The sequence below is a fragment of the Ambystoma mexicanum genome, chromosome 3p (assembly GCF_040938575.1).
Source record: "Ambystoma mexicanum isolate Mex_15411 chromosome 3p, UKY_AmexF1_1, whole genome shotgun sequence".
Lineage (NCBI taxonomy): Eukaryota > Metazoa > Chordata > Amphibia > Caudata > Ambystomatidae > Ambystoma > Ambystoma mexicanum.
In genome coordinates this window covers 663,758,165-663,773,493 of record NC_090925.1, presented here as the reverse complement: position 1 = coordinate 663,773,493, position 15,329 = coordinate 663,758,165, and the positions used below count along the sequence as shown (strand labels likewise).

At 40.4% G+C, this 15,329-nt stretch overlaps 1 protein-coding gene across 9 annotated transcripts in view; it reads left to right on the top strand.

The window, feature by feature from the left end:
- Positions 1 to 15,329, top strand: part of LOC138580695 (uncharacterized) — a 583,872-nt gene that overhangs the window by 266,133 nt on the left and 302,410 nt on the right. For all 9 annotated transcript variants that reach the window (XM_069651438.1, XM_069651437.1, XM_069651436.1 and 6 more), the window contains exons 21-22: positions 7,795 to 7,827; positions 9,607 to 9,639. In XM_069651438.1, coding sequence (XP_069507539.1) covers positions 7,795 to 7,827; positions 9,607 to 9,639 — 66 coding nt within the window. The remainder of the gene's footprint in view (positions 1 to 7,794; positions 7,828 to 9,606; positions 9,640 to 15,329) is intronic.

Here is a 15,329-nt window from a genome sequence, read left to right as displayed (position 1 = left end):
TTTCTTAGTTATCTCTAGCCATTCAATCGCACAGGAAAATCGTAGAAGCTTGTGATCACTATTCTGCATTTCACAATTTCCAAGTGAAAGATCCTGTTCAAAGAGATTTCAGGAGACCCAGAAATAGTCAATTATAGACTGTGAATTGTTGTTTGACCAGGTTACCTGTGGAGGTTGGTCACCTTTCACTTGTCCATTTACCATTGGGCAGTTACGAATTTTGAGTGCACTTCTCCATATGTGATTTTTTACTGTTTCCTCATCTTTAACTAGTGGTCGAAACGACTGAGTTGATTTGTTTAACTTAAACCAGGTGCAATTTAGATACCCACATTTTACAGGCGTCATGTTTCCTCAAATGAAACTCCTTGAGATTATTATGAGGATTACCATCTCTTTTACTTCCTGTGTCAAAGGCTTTCATGGAACTTCTCACTGTTGCACGTAGTTCTACTTGGGATTCCTGCAGACCTCGATTTATAGTTTGGCTTTTTGGATGGTCATCATCGGCTCTTGGTTCAAGGGTGATATCGAAGTCGAATATTAATAATTCATTTGCGGCTTTCAGAATAGTATTGTGTACTGAAGCAGATGTAATATGAAGAAGCACTTGGTCACAGCACTTCTCAGTTGCATATTCTACGATTTTAATGTCCTCGGACACAATTGTGCGCAATGACGGCACAAAGTTGAAGAATTTCATCACATTGTGTCGGTTCAAGTTCAGCTCACCATCCTCTGCATGAAGATTTTGAAGTCTTAGTTTGCAAATTGAATTTGAGTTGTTGCCATTGGATGTAGAGTGAACTCGAGTTGAGTAGTGAGTTTGACTCTTTCGTTGGATAGAAGTCTGTTTGGGATTCAGTTTTGAAAGTAGAGCAATATTGGTCGTAATGCTCATTCCGCCGTTGTTCTTCAATTGATTCCTAGATTCAAGCTCCTTTGCATCCCTGCGAGCATCTAGGTTGTTGTTTCGTTGCTGGTTTTCACCATTGGGGTCACTGATTTCGTGCCGCAAAACCGACCACGGCTCCTCAGGTTCGTCGAGTAAGAAGCGAGATCACATAGGTCAGTTATTGACCCTTTGGATCTATTACTTTGCTCCACCTCTTCAGACTCTGCACGTCGTCGTTTATTTTGTGGAGGCAGTGGACCATTTTGATGAGAGGACAAATTGGCGATGTTTCCATTTGGGTGATGGGAGCAGTCTTTATCCATCGCAGTTTCATTTCTCGACCCTGCATCGGGTGGCGGAGGTATATTTCTTATGTATGTCTTTCTTGGACGTGCAACTTTCGATCTCGTGGGCCCTAACGTTTTCTTGCTTAACAGAGCCGCCTGCAGATTTGAAACATTTTTATTTGTGGTTTTGGGATTGTACCTCGGACGTAATTCGATAGATTTTGTCGCGCCATTGAATATTCCAAAAGAAACCAATGGTTTGGACACAATTGAGCTTGCAATTTGTCCAGAATTTGATTGACTTGCATTGTCTATCAAAACAATTATCTCAGTTGGTCTTGCGTTCTCATTTGTTGTATTGATTTCGGACAGGATGGGTAAGACCATTTGGTTTGTTTGATTGACATCTGATTGTTGAATCTCCACTGTTATATTGTCATTAGGGTTTGAGGATTGATCTATTTTCCTCGTTTCCAAGCTATTGGTTCGTTGTGCATTGTCACATAACTGCTGAATCTCAGTCACTTGTGATTGTTGTTGAGATAACAGCGTATCCTTTAAAGTTGTAGATTTCGTGACATGCTCAAGATGTTTTTTTCCTTCGCGAGATGTTCCTGAGTCAGAATGACACATCCATTTCACGGCTTCCAGCAAACCTTCTGTCAGTGTATTGTTCTGACAGTGATGTCGAGCTGGGAGATCACTTAGCCTCTCTTGCCATCGTGATGTGTGATCTGCTTCACGTAACAATTGATTTTGAAGAAATGTGGTCGTTGATTTAAACCTGTCAATTTTTTCTTTCAAACTGATGATTACAGAAGATTGATCTTTTAGGGTATCATGCAGAGCTTCATACATTTAAATAAATGGAAGTAATGCGGTCGAAGATGCCGCTGTCATTACAAATGCACTACATTTCTCTTCAATAATGATAAGAGCATACTATTTGTCCTGATATTCTTCTAGTACACATAGAACGTGTGAATTGTTACTGATTTCAGGGCTTACTTTCCATAGGCCAGCCTGGCTTTTTACTAGGCAAAGGGGCATATGAAATTACATTTTACCCCATGTTTTTCTGATTTCTTTTAAAATGTCTTTGTCCATTTTCCTGGGTTCAGAATGCATTTGAAGTGTAGTCACTAAATGTCCCTTTGATTAGGGGCCACTAGCGTAAACCTCCCAGTACTTATTGTACTTTCCCCATCGTCTGGGTCCTTTCCACTTACTTCCACTCTGGAACCCATTGACTGTGTATTTTCACAAATGTCAGGTGACAGAATGTCTGTTTTTGGTACGTGACACTTAGCTGCATTTTTCACGGTATCTGTCTTTTCTGTCTCTTGGAATATCTGGGGTTCAAAATACTCATCAGGTGACTGACATGGATCTGTCTTTTGGGGAATTTTCATTTCTGTGGAGGTATGAACAGTATATTGGTTATCAAGTACATCTTATTCTGGTTGTTCTTTAGTCCTGGCATACCATGGTAAAACCCCATCTTAGGAGCAATACCAAGATACCTAAGGCTAATGAATGAACATCTTTGACTGGAATCAATGGATTGCAATGCAGGAGTTCAGGCTGGTGTAGCCACTCACCTTTGACTGTGTATTGTGTCATTCCTCGCCTGAATTTGGGCTGATTCTAGTGGCATCTTCCACGATTTTACCTCTAGAATTGCTTGTGTAGATTCTTTATTCTTTTATTTAGTTTATTTACTTTTTTTTCCCTCTTCTTCCTCATTTGATATTACCGTATAGATCTTGGCTACCTGTTCAATGATCCATTCTAAGGGTTTTCCCTGTCAAATTCATGGATTAATTGATATACAATATCTCTTTGAAGCCCAAAGAAGTAAGCATTTTTTTATTCTACTTAGTGAGGGTTAAAGCCACATCAAAATGTGACAATGCCCTTTTTAAGTTTTGAAATAATTGGTGAGGGGATTCATTTGGCTGTGCAGACATGCTATAAGCAGCCATCTTGGCTTGTTGTATAGATTGATAGAGTGATAATTGGTGATTTATTTATTTCTCAAAATCCACCCATGACATATTTTTCTGTTCATTCATGCCACGGATGTTAATGGCAGAAGCAGCATCTAAAGTGATGTGAAAATACTGCCCATATTGTTCCCTATGAATCTGAAGGGTCTATAATATATCAGAGACCACCTCTAGATGTTCGATGATATAGCTATCCATTTTCTTTTTAAATTATTTGATCAAAGCTTTGATAGATTTCATAATCTTTCAGGATGCTACATGATGCATTGTGGAATGTGTCATTTTGTCCCCCACTCCTGTTTTATTGTGGATAAGCATGTGTGAGCAATTATGGGTAATTCAGCCTTAAATACTGAGCCGTAGTCAGGCCTTGTCACATGGACAGATGCTGGCAAAGTCCCTTGCTAAGGCTGTGATTAAATTCATCTTAAGGGAACGTGGGGCACTGCCGCTTTTCTTGAGAGATTATAAATTAGAGATCTGCTTTTTGATTTCTCCGCACTGTGCATGGAGCTGCTGTGCTTCATGGCAAAGGGCAGAAATCTCATTCCTGACTTTAGTGAATATTCCTCACAACTCAATGATTTTTGCCTGGTAATGGTCAACTGCTTTGATTTTTCCTTCATTCTCATCTAATAGTTTAAATATTTCATTTTCCGTGGCAGGGAATTCCTTTTCTTTTTCACTTTTATCCTTCCTACATGTCTGAATTTCTGAGATCGCTACATCGCTATCATTTCACACACTGTCTAACATGGTTTTGAAATGAATTCATTCTCCCTCACTTTCAGCAAATTGCTTGTCCCTTTGAGCCAACCGCTACATTTGGCTTGCAGCTGCGTGTCCAGCTCCCCATGTAGCAATCATTCCTGTACAGCATCAAAACTACACTGTAACTTACAAATGACCACAATATCTTTTTGTTGCAACTGTATGAACTTATGTAGAGAAAACCACAATTTGGTGCACAATCTGATCATATGATATTTCTCCTCTTTGTGTTCCAAAGCTTGAAGTAGTCTGAGAAGACACGTGTGTACAATGCTTCCTTCATCAAGATTCTTTTTCGGGGCCTCTATTTCAACTTCAGTAATAATCCTGTATTTTCCTGGTTATCAGATTTTCAGATGACCATGTGTCGAAAGCATAGAGTCTGGTTTCGAGATAAGCTGATAGTTTTGAAATCCCAACTTCTATCTCCGACATGTTGGGACTAGTGCCAGTAACACAATAATGCCAATAACATAATAACAAAGGTTGATCTGCACACAGCACAGTTGTTGGCAGTGCCCTCACAGTTCTAGATTGGAGAATGAGTGCACAATATGGTAATGCTTTATGATGCAAGGCCACGTCCAGTAATTTTAGCTAATTCCCGGCCAGCACATTATACATCTGTCAGAGGTATTTTGCTATGTTTTGAGGGAGCTTGTTGGGGCATGGTGTGATCCCCAAATACACAGGACTGCCCGATATTGTTTTTATACCGGGTCCATAAACAGTAAGCTAAAACTGGACTTGGTACAATCTAAATCATAAATTCATCAGCGTGTGATATTTTATTTACAATACAACATTGGCGGTAAACCAGCATACACTTACCACGACACCTGAATTCTGTTTTTCATGTAAACAGCCCCTGAGATTGACCCAATTCACAGTGACCAATTTGGTTATGCGTCTTACTACAAGCAGTAAAATACATCACCCTCTGCAGTAATACGCAATTACCATCCGGTTCACAGCTGTCTGTGTTTTACCAGAAGGAACCAGGACACACAATAAGTAATCTGAGATTGAATTGTTTCTCTTCCTTTTGCGCTTTATTAAAGGTTACAATTTATAAAATAATTACAAACATATGCAATGCACTGAGCTATTATGCATTCTCTGTGATTCACAATGAAACTAGATAAAACCGAACATATATTTCATTAGAAATTTCCCCCATGCTAGATAGCTTTTTTTGTATAATGAACTTAAGCTTGTTATATGAACGGAAAAAAAAAAAAACACATGAAAATAGTTTTCTAGGTTTAAGAATGCGGGCACTCTTCTAATCTGTGACTGTGTGTAACATTTATCAAAGACCTTTGAAATATAGCAAATGCTCTGTGCAGCACTGAAAAATGAATTACCCACAATTTTTAAATAAAATTCTTCATACTGTAAATGCTTGTAAATTATTGTTGTAAAGATATTCATTCACTCCTTCATCTCGCGCTCCTCAATTTACTGGAAGTCACCAAAAAAACACACTTGGTTCTGTGTACCCCCTGGTACAGTGAAACCAGGACCCCTTCCGTCTGTCTGGGTGCAGTCTGCACTGAAGAATTCCTTTATCTGGTTATCTCCCAATAGTCAAAGGAAGATATCAGCAGCACATCGACTCACAGCCAGGCAGCGAGAGTGTGCCCAAGAGAGCCAAGCCTTCAGACGTCAGCTCTTTTTAAACCCTCTGTCAGTAACCTCCCATGAATGTATGTTTGCTTACATAAAATGTAAGAAAATACCACGCTTGAAGTGATGTCATGTGCTAATCAGAACCTCCTCCCATTGGCAAACCAATTCACTAGCATGTTCTAGAAATACATGATCAGCCTGGCATTTAGAATGCAGCAACAGATGAAAAGTGTTGTTACATTTCTCTGCTCTGTTTTCCTGTTCTGAAAATGAGCAATGGGGCTACTTGGCTTCTCACAATCCACAACTCCAACTCATCATGTCTTCCTTGCAAAAAGACAGCTTTCATTCTGCGCATTTATACTCTTAAAATGAGCCGGCTTATACCATAGTTTTGTACCAATGCTTTGCACCAAAGAGCTTGGGACTGAGTTACCTTTAACATTAGTGTGGGGATATATAAGTAGTTTTGGACATTAGTGAGTAATTATGTTGTTAGTTTAGCAGATCTGACGATCTTGAAAACCATGGTATAGTGTCCAAAGGAAAATACCAGCTTTTATAGTAGCAAATTCAACACCCCCCCTTTTACTTGACATATAATGTATGTTTAATATGCACTCACAAAACTGACTCAGATTCAGCCTAAAGTCTCGCACCTGAGTCTCATACTCTTGTAAGCAAGTGGGGTCAGTGCTAATCTTTGTTGAAATTTGGAGCCCGCTCTTCCTACATGCCTCACTCCCAGCGTTCTTAAATCCTTTGGAGTGGGCCTTCAAAATGGCACCATTTTATGGGGCTTTGACAATTGCAATTTTACTCCCTCACCATTGTGGGGCTCAAAGATCCTAGGAATCGCATATATCTATTGTAAGGAACACATCTGAATGCAAGGATTGTGTCTGTGTATGCTACCTCGAAATTGCAAACTGATCTGGGGCCAGATTTCCCATTGCACCATTTTTTCAAACAAACTAGGACCAGGGAAATCAGTGTTCCACGTGTGCATGGCATACACTACATGTAAATTACAGGACAATCCTTGCAGACGACGTGGCTGCAAAGCCAGTGTGCATGCATTTCATATTATATATTATCTCCTGGTAAAGTGAATTACATGGTCAATATTTTGGCTATACAAAACAGTATGGATTCAAAAGTTCATATAGCCTAGCTCCGACACCTAAAAATCCCAAGGCCACTCACTACTTTTAACATGGGTCGCTCATTTTATACGCAAACTGGATACATGAGTTTGCCACCAAAGGTTGCACTGAATCTTCATCTAGCTGCATCTGGCAGGCTGTTTCTTTGTTGGGTAACATCCTGCTGACATGGTGCAGCAGAGTGTTTCAAGACAGACCTCTCACTTGTCTCTCTCCCTTTTGCTATATGCACCTAGGCAACACAGTCTGGTTTGTGCAAGCACCCAAGAAGATTTCCCATTTAAACAAACAGAAAGTACCCCAAAATAATAGTTTTATTGACCACACCCTCAGGCAGAAGCAGAAGACACAGTCCCAGTTCATTGTTGGCTGAACTGTGACATTTAACTCAGTCTCAGAACCCATAATTCCTGATACCGTTCTCAAGTTCTAGTCATAATAATAGTGATTGTTGTTGGGTTAAGCTGCGATCAGCAATACCTAGGTTTGCACCAGGAATTGAGTATCTAAGAACGTGTTTCACTCACAGATGTAGAGAGGGACCGAGACACTGCCAGAGAGAGAGTGGCACATAGAGAGAAACTGAGAAACAGCACAGAGAGAGAGAGAGCGATAGAGTGAAAGAAAGAGAGAGAGCGAGAGAGAGAGACAGAGAGATAGAGAGATATAGGGTCTCATTACATGTTTGGCAGTACAGTAACAAACTGGTGGTAATTCGTGACTGCCTTTGGTTTGACAGTAACGAAATTAATGCTTCATTAACCGCACTGCCAAACTACTTCTTTCATCAAGCCCAAGATATTATTTTTTATTTATAAACATGAATTGTAAAAGAAATATATAGAAGGTTTTAAAAAAAATAACAGGAAGCCCATAGGTAAAATGGCCACATTCCAGGAGAAGAATAACAAATCTGAGGTGTGTTTGGGGGACACATTTACATTGTGACTATTATGCAATTTTTTAAAACAATGTGAGCTTTTTTTAATGGACTTTGCTTCACAATTGAAATACATGCTTCTTGTCTCCTATAGGCCATTGGTTGCGGTGCTGGTGGTGGCCATAAAGTAAATATCACATATATTTTTGCAATATGTCAAGAAATGTTCATCCTATGGAGAGTATTAAATTCTAATCATGTAATGACTACATCCTTGGAGGTACCATCTTGTGGAATTTCACCATAGTTTGTTCCACAGTAATTCTTCTGTAACTTCCATTCCAACCATGATTTTCATGTCATAGATGTCTTGGAAGGATTACAGAAGGCATCACAGTACAATTTATAATGCTGAATGTAGAATTGTGGAATACAGCACTGCACACGGTGTTGAGGTCCACAATGATGCTTGATTACATTTTTTTAATTGAAGGGGAATGACGCAATTGGAGGAAACATCATTTAAAAATATGTACAAGTTTAGCTAAATAAAACAATTATATGATTAGAACTGTTGCAAACACTCCTACATATTTTATTTACCTTGAGGATTGGGGCTCATTTAGTCAAATATAAGATCCACGACTCCACTTATGCCTTTCAGTAATACACCTAGGGAGTTGCAAAGTTTGTTCAGGCGGAAAGCTCAATTGTGTGACCCAAATTGTGTGACCAAGGGGGCAGTGGGAGCTTGTCAAAGCATATATATAAGTAGAAATGCTAAAATGCAAGAACATATTTTTGTCAATAAAACAAAGAACAAAGAATCCTACAGTCTGCCCAGAAGTGGCTACTTACATATACATTCCTGAGTCAGGCACAGCAGCAATTCCATTGACGCAATCATGCTTTAAAGTAACATGTGAACATTTAAAATACAGGCGGATACATTTTGAAATTGCAATTAAAGTGTTCCCTTGAAGGGGCAAGGTCCCATTCCTATTGGATGAGGAGCATGCATAGTCTGTAACTGCACTATTTTGTACGGGATGGAAGATTGTGCACATCACAATTCAAAAAAACACACAGACACATGTAGATACACACAGACACATACCCGCAGATCAATGACACACACTGACCACACTCCAAACACACACAGAAACCATCACAGACCCTCAGGCCCTGCCCACACATACAGACCCACAGACACCCCCTCCACACACAGACACACTGTACTTGATAGTACTAATTCATCATTAGTTCATAAAACCTTTATCATGGGAAATCAGTGTGCACCATTTGGATGGGAAACAACAATGAAAATAGGGGAAGCACTTATCATGAATTCTTCCCTAAAGCACCAATGGGCACACCTATAATTTCAGAGAAGAATCGAATGGCCTCCTCTTTAAAAACAAAGTGCACACATTGAAACACAAATAGCACTATCAAGTGTTCATGCAGGGTGGGGGTCTTCAGAAAATGAATCCCTGATAAGTAGATTTCATGTATGCATTTAGATAATGAAATTAAAGGATATGCATCAGCAGACATAGAATTGCTGCCAGTGGAAAGCTGTGTATATTCACATGATGAAGGGGTACGGCATAGCTGAAATCCATTGTGACAATTATACATGTTTTTTTTTTTTAAAACAAATGTGTCGGGCTGCGCCCTCTTATAATGAGTGCTATGGCATGCAGTTTAACTACTAGGCTGAGGCTGCCCCTTTAACCTCAAAAAGGACATGTATTTAAGTGGTTATATTAGTTGACCACACTTGTCTAATGTATACATAAAGCTACAATTGTTTTCAACAATAGATTCAATGCGTTGAATTTTTATTCATGAAATTCGATGTATTAGTTCCCAATGTAGACCACTTACATACATGTATTTACTTTGTGAATATATCAATTCACTTTACCTCATCATTTAATTATTTGTTTGTTTTTTCCGATAGGACGTAAAAAGTGGAGTTGTTCGTGGCCATGTGGTAAATATGACATTGTTGTTGCTAAAGTCCAAGGTGCTGCTATTGGCTTTGGTAGCCTTGTCCTCTAATGCTATAATATTATGTCCTAAGAGTTTCCACCTGGCATTTCACAGTAACGCATCTCATAGAATAACTGATGTCCATTTCTTTCGTAGCCTATGTGATTGTCATGAAGCAGATTGTTGGAGGGCAGCACAATCCTATGTCTGATGTGGGAAGGTTGAGGACTGCAATAAACAATCCATGTTATTCTTATTGACAATGTTAAGTACATCATCAAACGTCACCTTACCACTAAAGCAAACATTGCTGCATTTCAAGAATGATTCTAAGAAACAGACTATTTACTTGAATATGACAATTGTGTGCCACTACTGCCTTGGAAACTCCTTAACCCATCATACCTCCCATCATACCTATTCCAGGTATCATTTAGGGAGTAGTACACAGGAGAATGAATCACCATTACACGTGCCATTAACAACCCACATTACATGAGTTGAAAATATTGGAGGATATTTCGATGAGATGAATCATGTTCAATGGCAGGAAACACACCAGAAAATACTGTCCTTTTCTTCTTCATTTTTTTGTCTTCTTGTGTTATAGATCACAGTGAACTTTTCACTTTATACACACATAAAAACTAAAGAGACAGCAATCCAGTTTAGCTTTAAAATACACAATAGAAACACAAATTATTATTCACTTCAACAAACATTTAAAAAATACTACAAACCAATTGTTTGTTACACTTTATGATAACATTTAAAATAAGCTTCTGTTAAATCTTATCAATACTTACACTCCTTCTGGTAGGGCAAGAACATCTTGCATAACAAGTATTGCAGCCAATGGCCATTTCAACGATTCTTCTAGAAAAATACATTGCCATAACCATCCTGGCTCTAAATCCTTAAAATCCCTTAAGCATGTGCAAAGTTTGTCTGGTATTGGGCGCTCAACCCATGGAAGTTCACCGTCAGGGAATATATTGTTTCTATGATATTGTCCATTTTACCAAACCTACCCCACCCTAAGTGAGGATTTACACCGCCCCTCCTTTTGCTCCTATGATTTTGTTGGTTGGATATAAGTTCAGGCGTACGCGTAGACATTGCCTTCATCAATATTCCCCTGAACATTTTCTCAGGTAGTGTGGCATTGTGTTGTAAGCGCTAACATCTAAGAGTACCCCCACAAATTGATGATAATGCCTGACACATTTGACAGTGTGAATCCAATCATTCTCCCAAAGTCTCTTTTTTACTTTTGTTGCATTAGTTAACAAATACTCCACCAAAGAATCAATGCAGCTAAAATTACAAGACACTGTGACTGCCATTTTTGCTGGAGGGGCCGAGGACTTATTCTCTAAACCACACTTTAACAACCCTCAGCTAGATCCCTCTTCCTCAAGATAGATCTTCCGAAAGGAAGTTTATATTTTTCCATGTGGCCAGTGCTTCCATGGACACTAGGCCCAATTCATACCTTAGTACCCGGACTGGAACACTGTTTGGTAATTTTGGAATTCTCCTCCAAAAAGCCCCTTTTAGTTTACCCCATTGCCCTCTTAAAAACAAGGTTGTCTCTGCTCCATATACATCATAACAAGAACCACTTTTTTACAATAAAACTCTCTTACCATAATTATTGAAAAATACCTGAATTTCTTATTTATGAGCACTGACTAAGCAGCTAATGCAATAGTCCACTTTCTCTAAGGGCTTCTCACCTATGAACCTCTTGAATTGTGCTCCTGCTCTCTCTGACCCCTTTTTTAGGATGAGGATTTTTGATTTAGTGACACTGATCATTAAGTTGTTCATTTTGGTCTAGACACCTAAAGCATTTAACCAGCGCTGCAGCCCAATGTGCATATGATCCATTAATATCAACTCATTGGCATACAATACATAGTCAGTGTGCCGTCTAATTTTTGGGGAGAAACATTAATGTCCTAGAAGGCTTCTCCCAGGTTGGATAAAAACAGAATAAATAAGATAAGTGCCAGCAAACAACTTTGTTTCAGGCCTGTTGCCGAATTAATCGGGGCAGATAATTTGCCCTGTCTATCCAATCTTGCACACATAGAAGTATCCGTGTGTAATGCTATTAAGATCGCCAGTAAAGTAGGAGGACAACCCCACTTCTCAAGTTTGCCCATAACTTATTCCTTGGCACAGTGTCAAACGCCATTGAGAAGTCAATAAAGGCAACATAAAGGGATTTGCTATGTTTGAACACATCCTTTAACAGTTCCAAAAGAAAGCCGTTCATCTCTGTCCCTGCACCTCGACAGAACCCTCTTTGAAATATGTCCATCCTTCTATTACTTTTTGCCCAATTCTTCAGGTCTCTTAGTACAAAACCTGTGAAGATCTGGGCTGGACAATCCAGCAGGGAGATAACCCTATGGTTGGTATTACTTAGACCTGAGCTCTTTTCAAGTATCAGGATCACTATTGCCATTAACCAAGACTCTGGAAGCTCTTTCTCCCTTTTTATCACCTTAAAAATCCTGTTTAGAATAACTACCCACACTAAAGGGTTGTTCTTGAGTACAGTCATAGCCAATCCATCTGGCCCCGGTGCCATAGAGTTTTTACTCAAACAGATCATCTCCATCCCACGTTAGCACCCACTCTGTCTTTCTTTTAGCTGTCCAACCCGACTCACACTTGATGTCACTGTGTGCTTTCTAGATCTCAGTGAAGCGAGCCTTCCACACTTCCTCTGTTATCGGGTTTGTTTGTGACCCTGTTTGTGCAGTGTCATTATCTTTCAATAGATTCCAAAGGTCATACAAGTTTTTACTCGCCATGACCTCCAGCATTTTGCGAGCATCCCTCAGTAGCAGCTGGTGGAGATAGTGATGTATAGGTGTTTACTTCTACCAACCACATCCTCATGACATACCCCTTAAAGGAGCACCCTAACTCTCTTTTAAGCATAATCACCCTGTCACATGTATGCCTATGCACCACTTTACCCACCTTCCTTTTTGGTAGTCTCTTAAAAATCTCCTCCCAAACTCCTCGATAGTTGTTCCCCTAAAACCCTTCCTCAAAGCAAACATTAAATTCCCCTGATGTCAGTATGGTGTTAAAAAAACATAATTTGGTACTCATTCCAACGTATTATATTGCCCCTCTATATTCCCATCCACGTCAAATGCATATCTTCCAATTTTCTGCTTACTGGAGTTTACTGCCCACACAACTTTGAGAGGCAAGTGGTCACTCGCCGGTGTTTCTTCCATGGTCAATTGCTCTATTTCACAGTAAATATCCTCAGAAACATAGAAATAATCCAAAATGTTTCTTTGCATGCCCCTCTCCCAAGTGTGGTGTGGAGACTCGTCCCCCTTAATGTCCCATTTAAGATTAGTAGACCCCACTCCTCCATATATTCCCTCTAGGCCCGCCACCTTTTCCAAGCTGAATTTTTGGGCCCGTAAGACCTTTTTCCACTGGCTATTCCAGACACTGGGCCTCATTACGAGTCCGGCAGTAACCGTGGTGGTAAACCCGCCTGGTTACCGACAAACTCGTATTACCATTCCGCCTCCGTGATTCCCGGAATTACCGGGGCATTACAACCCCGGTTTTCTGGGAATCACGGAGGCGGAATGGTGTTAATCCCCATTCCCATCGAGTCCTATGGGACTCGATGGGAATGGGGATCATGGAAACACTGGCAGCATCTCGTAATGCTGCCGGTGTTTCTTCGTCCGCCTGCAGGCGGGCGTTGTTAAACCCGCCAGGTCAGACCTGGCGGGAACATCACCTTCCGCCTGCAGGAGTTGTGATCGTCCGGCATGGAAACAACGGTGGCGGCGGGTTTACCGCCACCGTTGTTTCCATGCCGGGCGATTTGTAATGAGGCCCACTGACTATTTAAATCTCCACATATAATGATTCACTTTTCCCCCATAGCAAGCCAGCTAAACAAGACCTCTTTGACTGATAGCAAGAGATCTTTTTTGTATGATTTTTACATTATTCCAGCACATATTTAGTAGCAGAGTATCTTTTCTTCCTGGAAAAGTTAATTTATTCCATACAAGCTTGGCTCCCTGAACGTATGGGTTAGGGTTTGAGAAACACCCCACCTCATCCTAAACCTTATTTGACACCACTATCAGCAACCCAGCCACGGGACGTCCACGATCACCTCTGATATCTGGCGTGAGGAGAGCAGAATACCCAACAACTGTAGGGGCCTCTATCAGCCAGACATCTTGTAAGCTAAACAAGTCAGAGGTTAAAATATCCATGCTCACCTTCTGAAACAAATGGGAAAAACCCCTGCAATTCCATGATGTCAAACCACAAGCTTCACCATCGGGATCTCCTTCTTACCGACCAAAGTGGCCTTGCATTTAAGGTAGCCACCACCCAATGGTGGGAAACACACCAGAAAATACTGCCCTTATTTTTTCCAGACACTTAAACACATACAGATAGATGTTTCATACAGACTACACCAAATATCTTCATCCCTGGATACAATTTCCCTGATTGTCATTTTTGATTGCCACGTTGTTTGACAGCTGATCAGTTTTTTCATTCAAATTTTCTCCTTTTCCCGAATCTGCTTCAAAACCTTGGATGATGTGAAACACGGCGTCTTTTATATGAACCATATTCTGCTGAGATATGTAGCTATCACAAAATAAATCATAATAAATCAAATGTGAAGGTGAAACAGTTTTACCTGAATGGTGTATTCTATAGCACTAACTGAATATGCTTTGAGTAAATGTACTCCCAATGTCTGGATTGATCACTCACTTTGTTGTGCCTAGTACTGCACTCAAAAACTGGGGTCCATGATCATAGAATAATGCTTCACCTAATTAGACACTCATCTATCAGGAATCATAAAGCATCATGAACTTGCCACACCAAAGTTCTCACACTTGCAATAGTGAGCATGTTGCTTCCTCACCCACAGACTTGCTTAGATAAATTGGCGTGGTCCTTTAAGGAACAGTGCCTTGCAACTGGCACCATTCTATGGGGATTTCACCATTTAAATTTCACTCCCTCACCATAACAGGGTTGTGGGATCATAGGCATCTCATATACCCATAGAAAGGTGCACCCCTGATTGCACAGAATGTGGGCATCATTTTAAGAATGGCGGTCTGGAAATAAGGGTGCAGGTAGCAACGGCCGGTAGCAACGTAACCGCACCCTTTGTGGACCACCATACTACGCGAATGCCTGACCTGCCTTGCCCAGTTTTCAGACCTCTACTGGCATGTCTCTCACTGAAGCACTGTCACCGTTAGCAATGGTGCCGGTGCTTCAGTGAACCCATTTCCATGGAGTCCTACTGGACTACATGGAAATGGGCAGCGGTATATTAGGTGGCGGTAGTGGTGTTACAGGGTTGGCGGCAACCCGGCAGTAGAACCGGCCGGTTACCGCCAACCTCATAATGATTTTTTAAACAAACCAAGATCACAGAAATCAGTGTTTCACATGTGCATGACATATTCCCCTTATAAATCATGGGACACCACTCGCTGAGGATGTGCCTGGAAACTAGTGTGCATGCAATACCTATTACATATTATTTCTGGGAAAGTGAATTTAATTTCCGCATTGGTCCATATTCGGGCCAAAACAGTATAGGTTGAAAACCCCAGATAGCCCAGCCTTTGCACCTTAAAATCC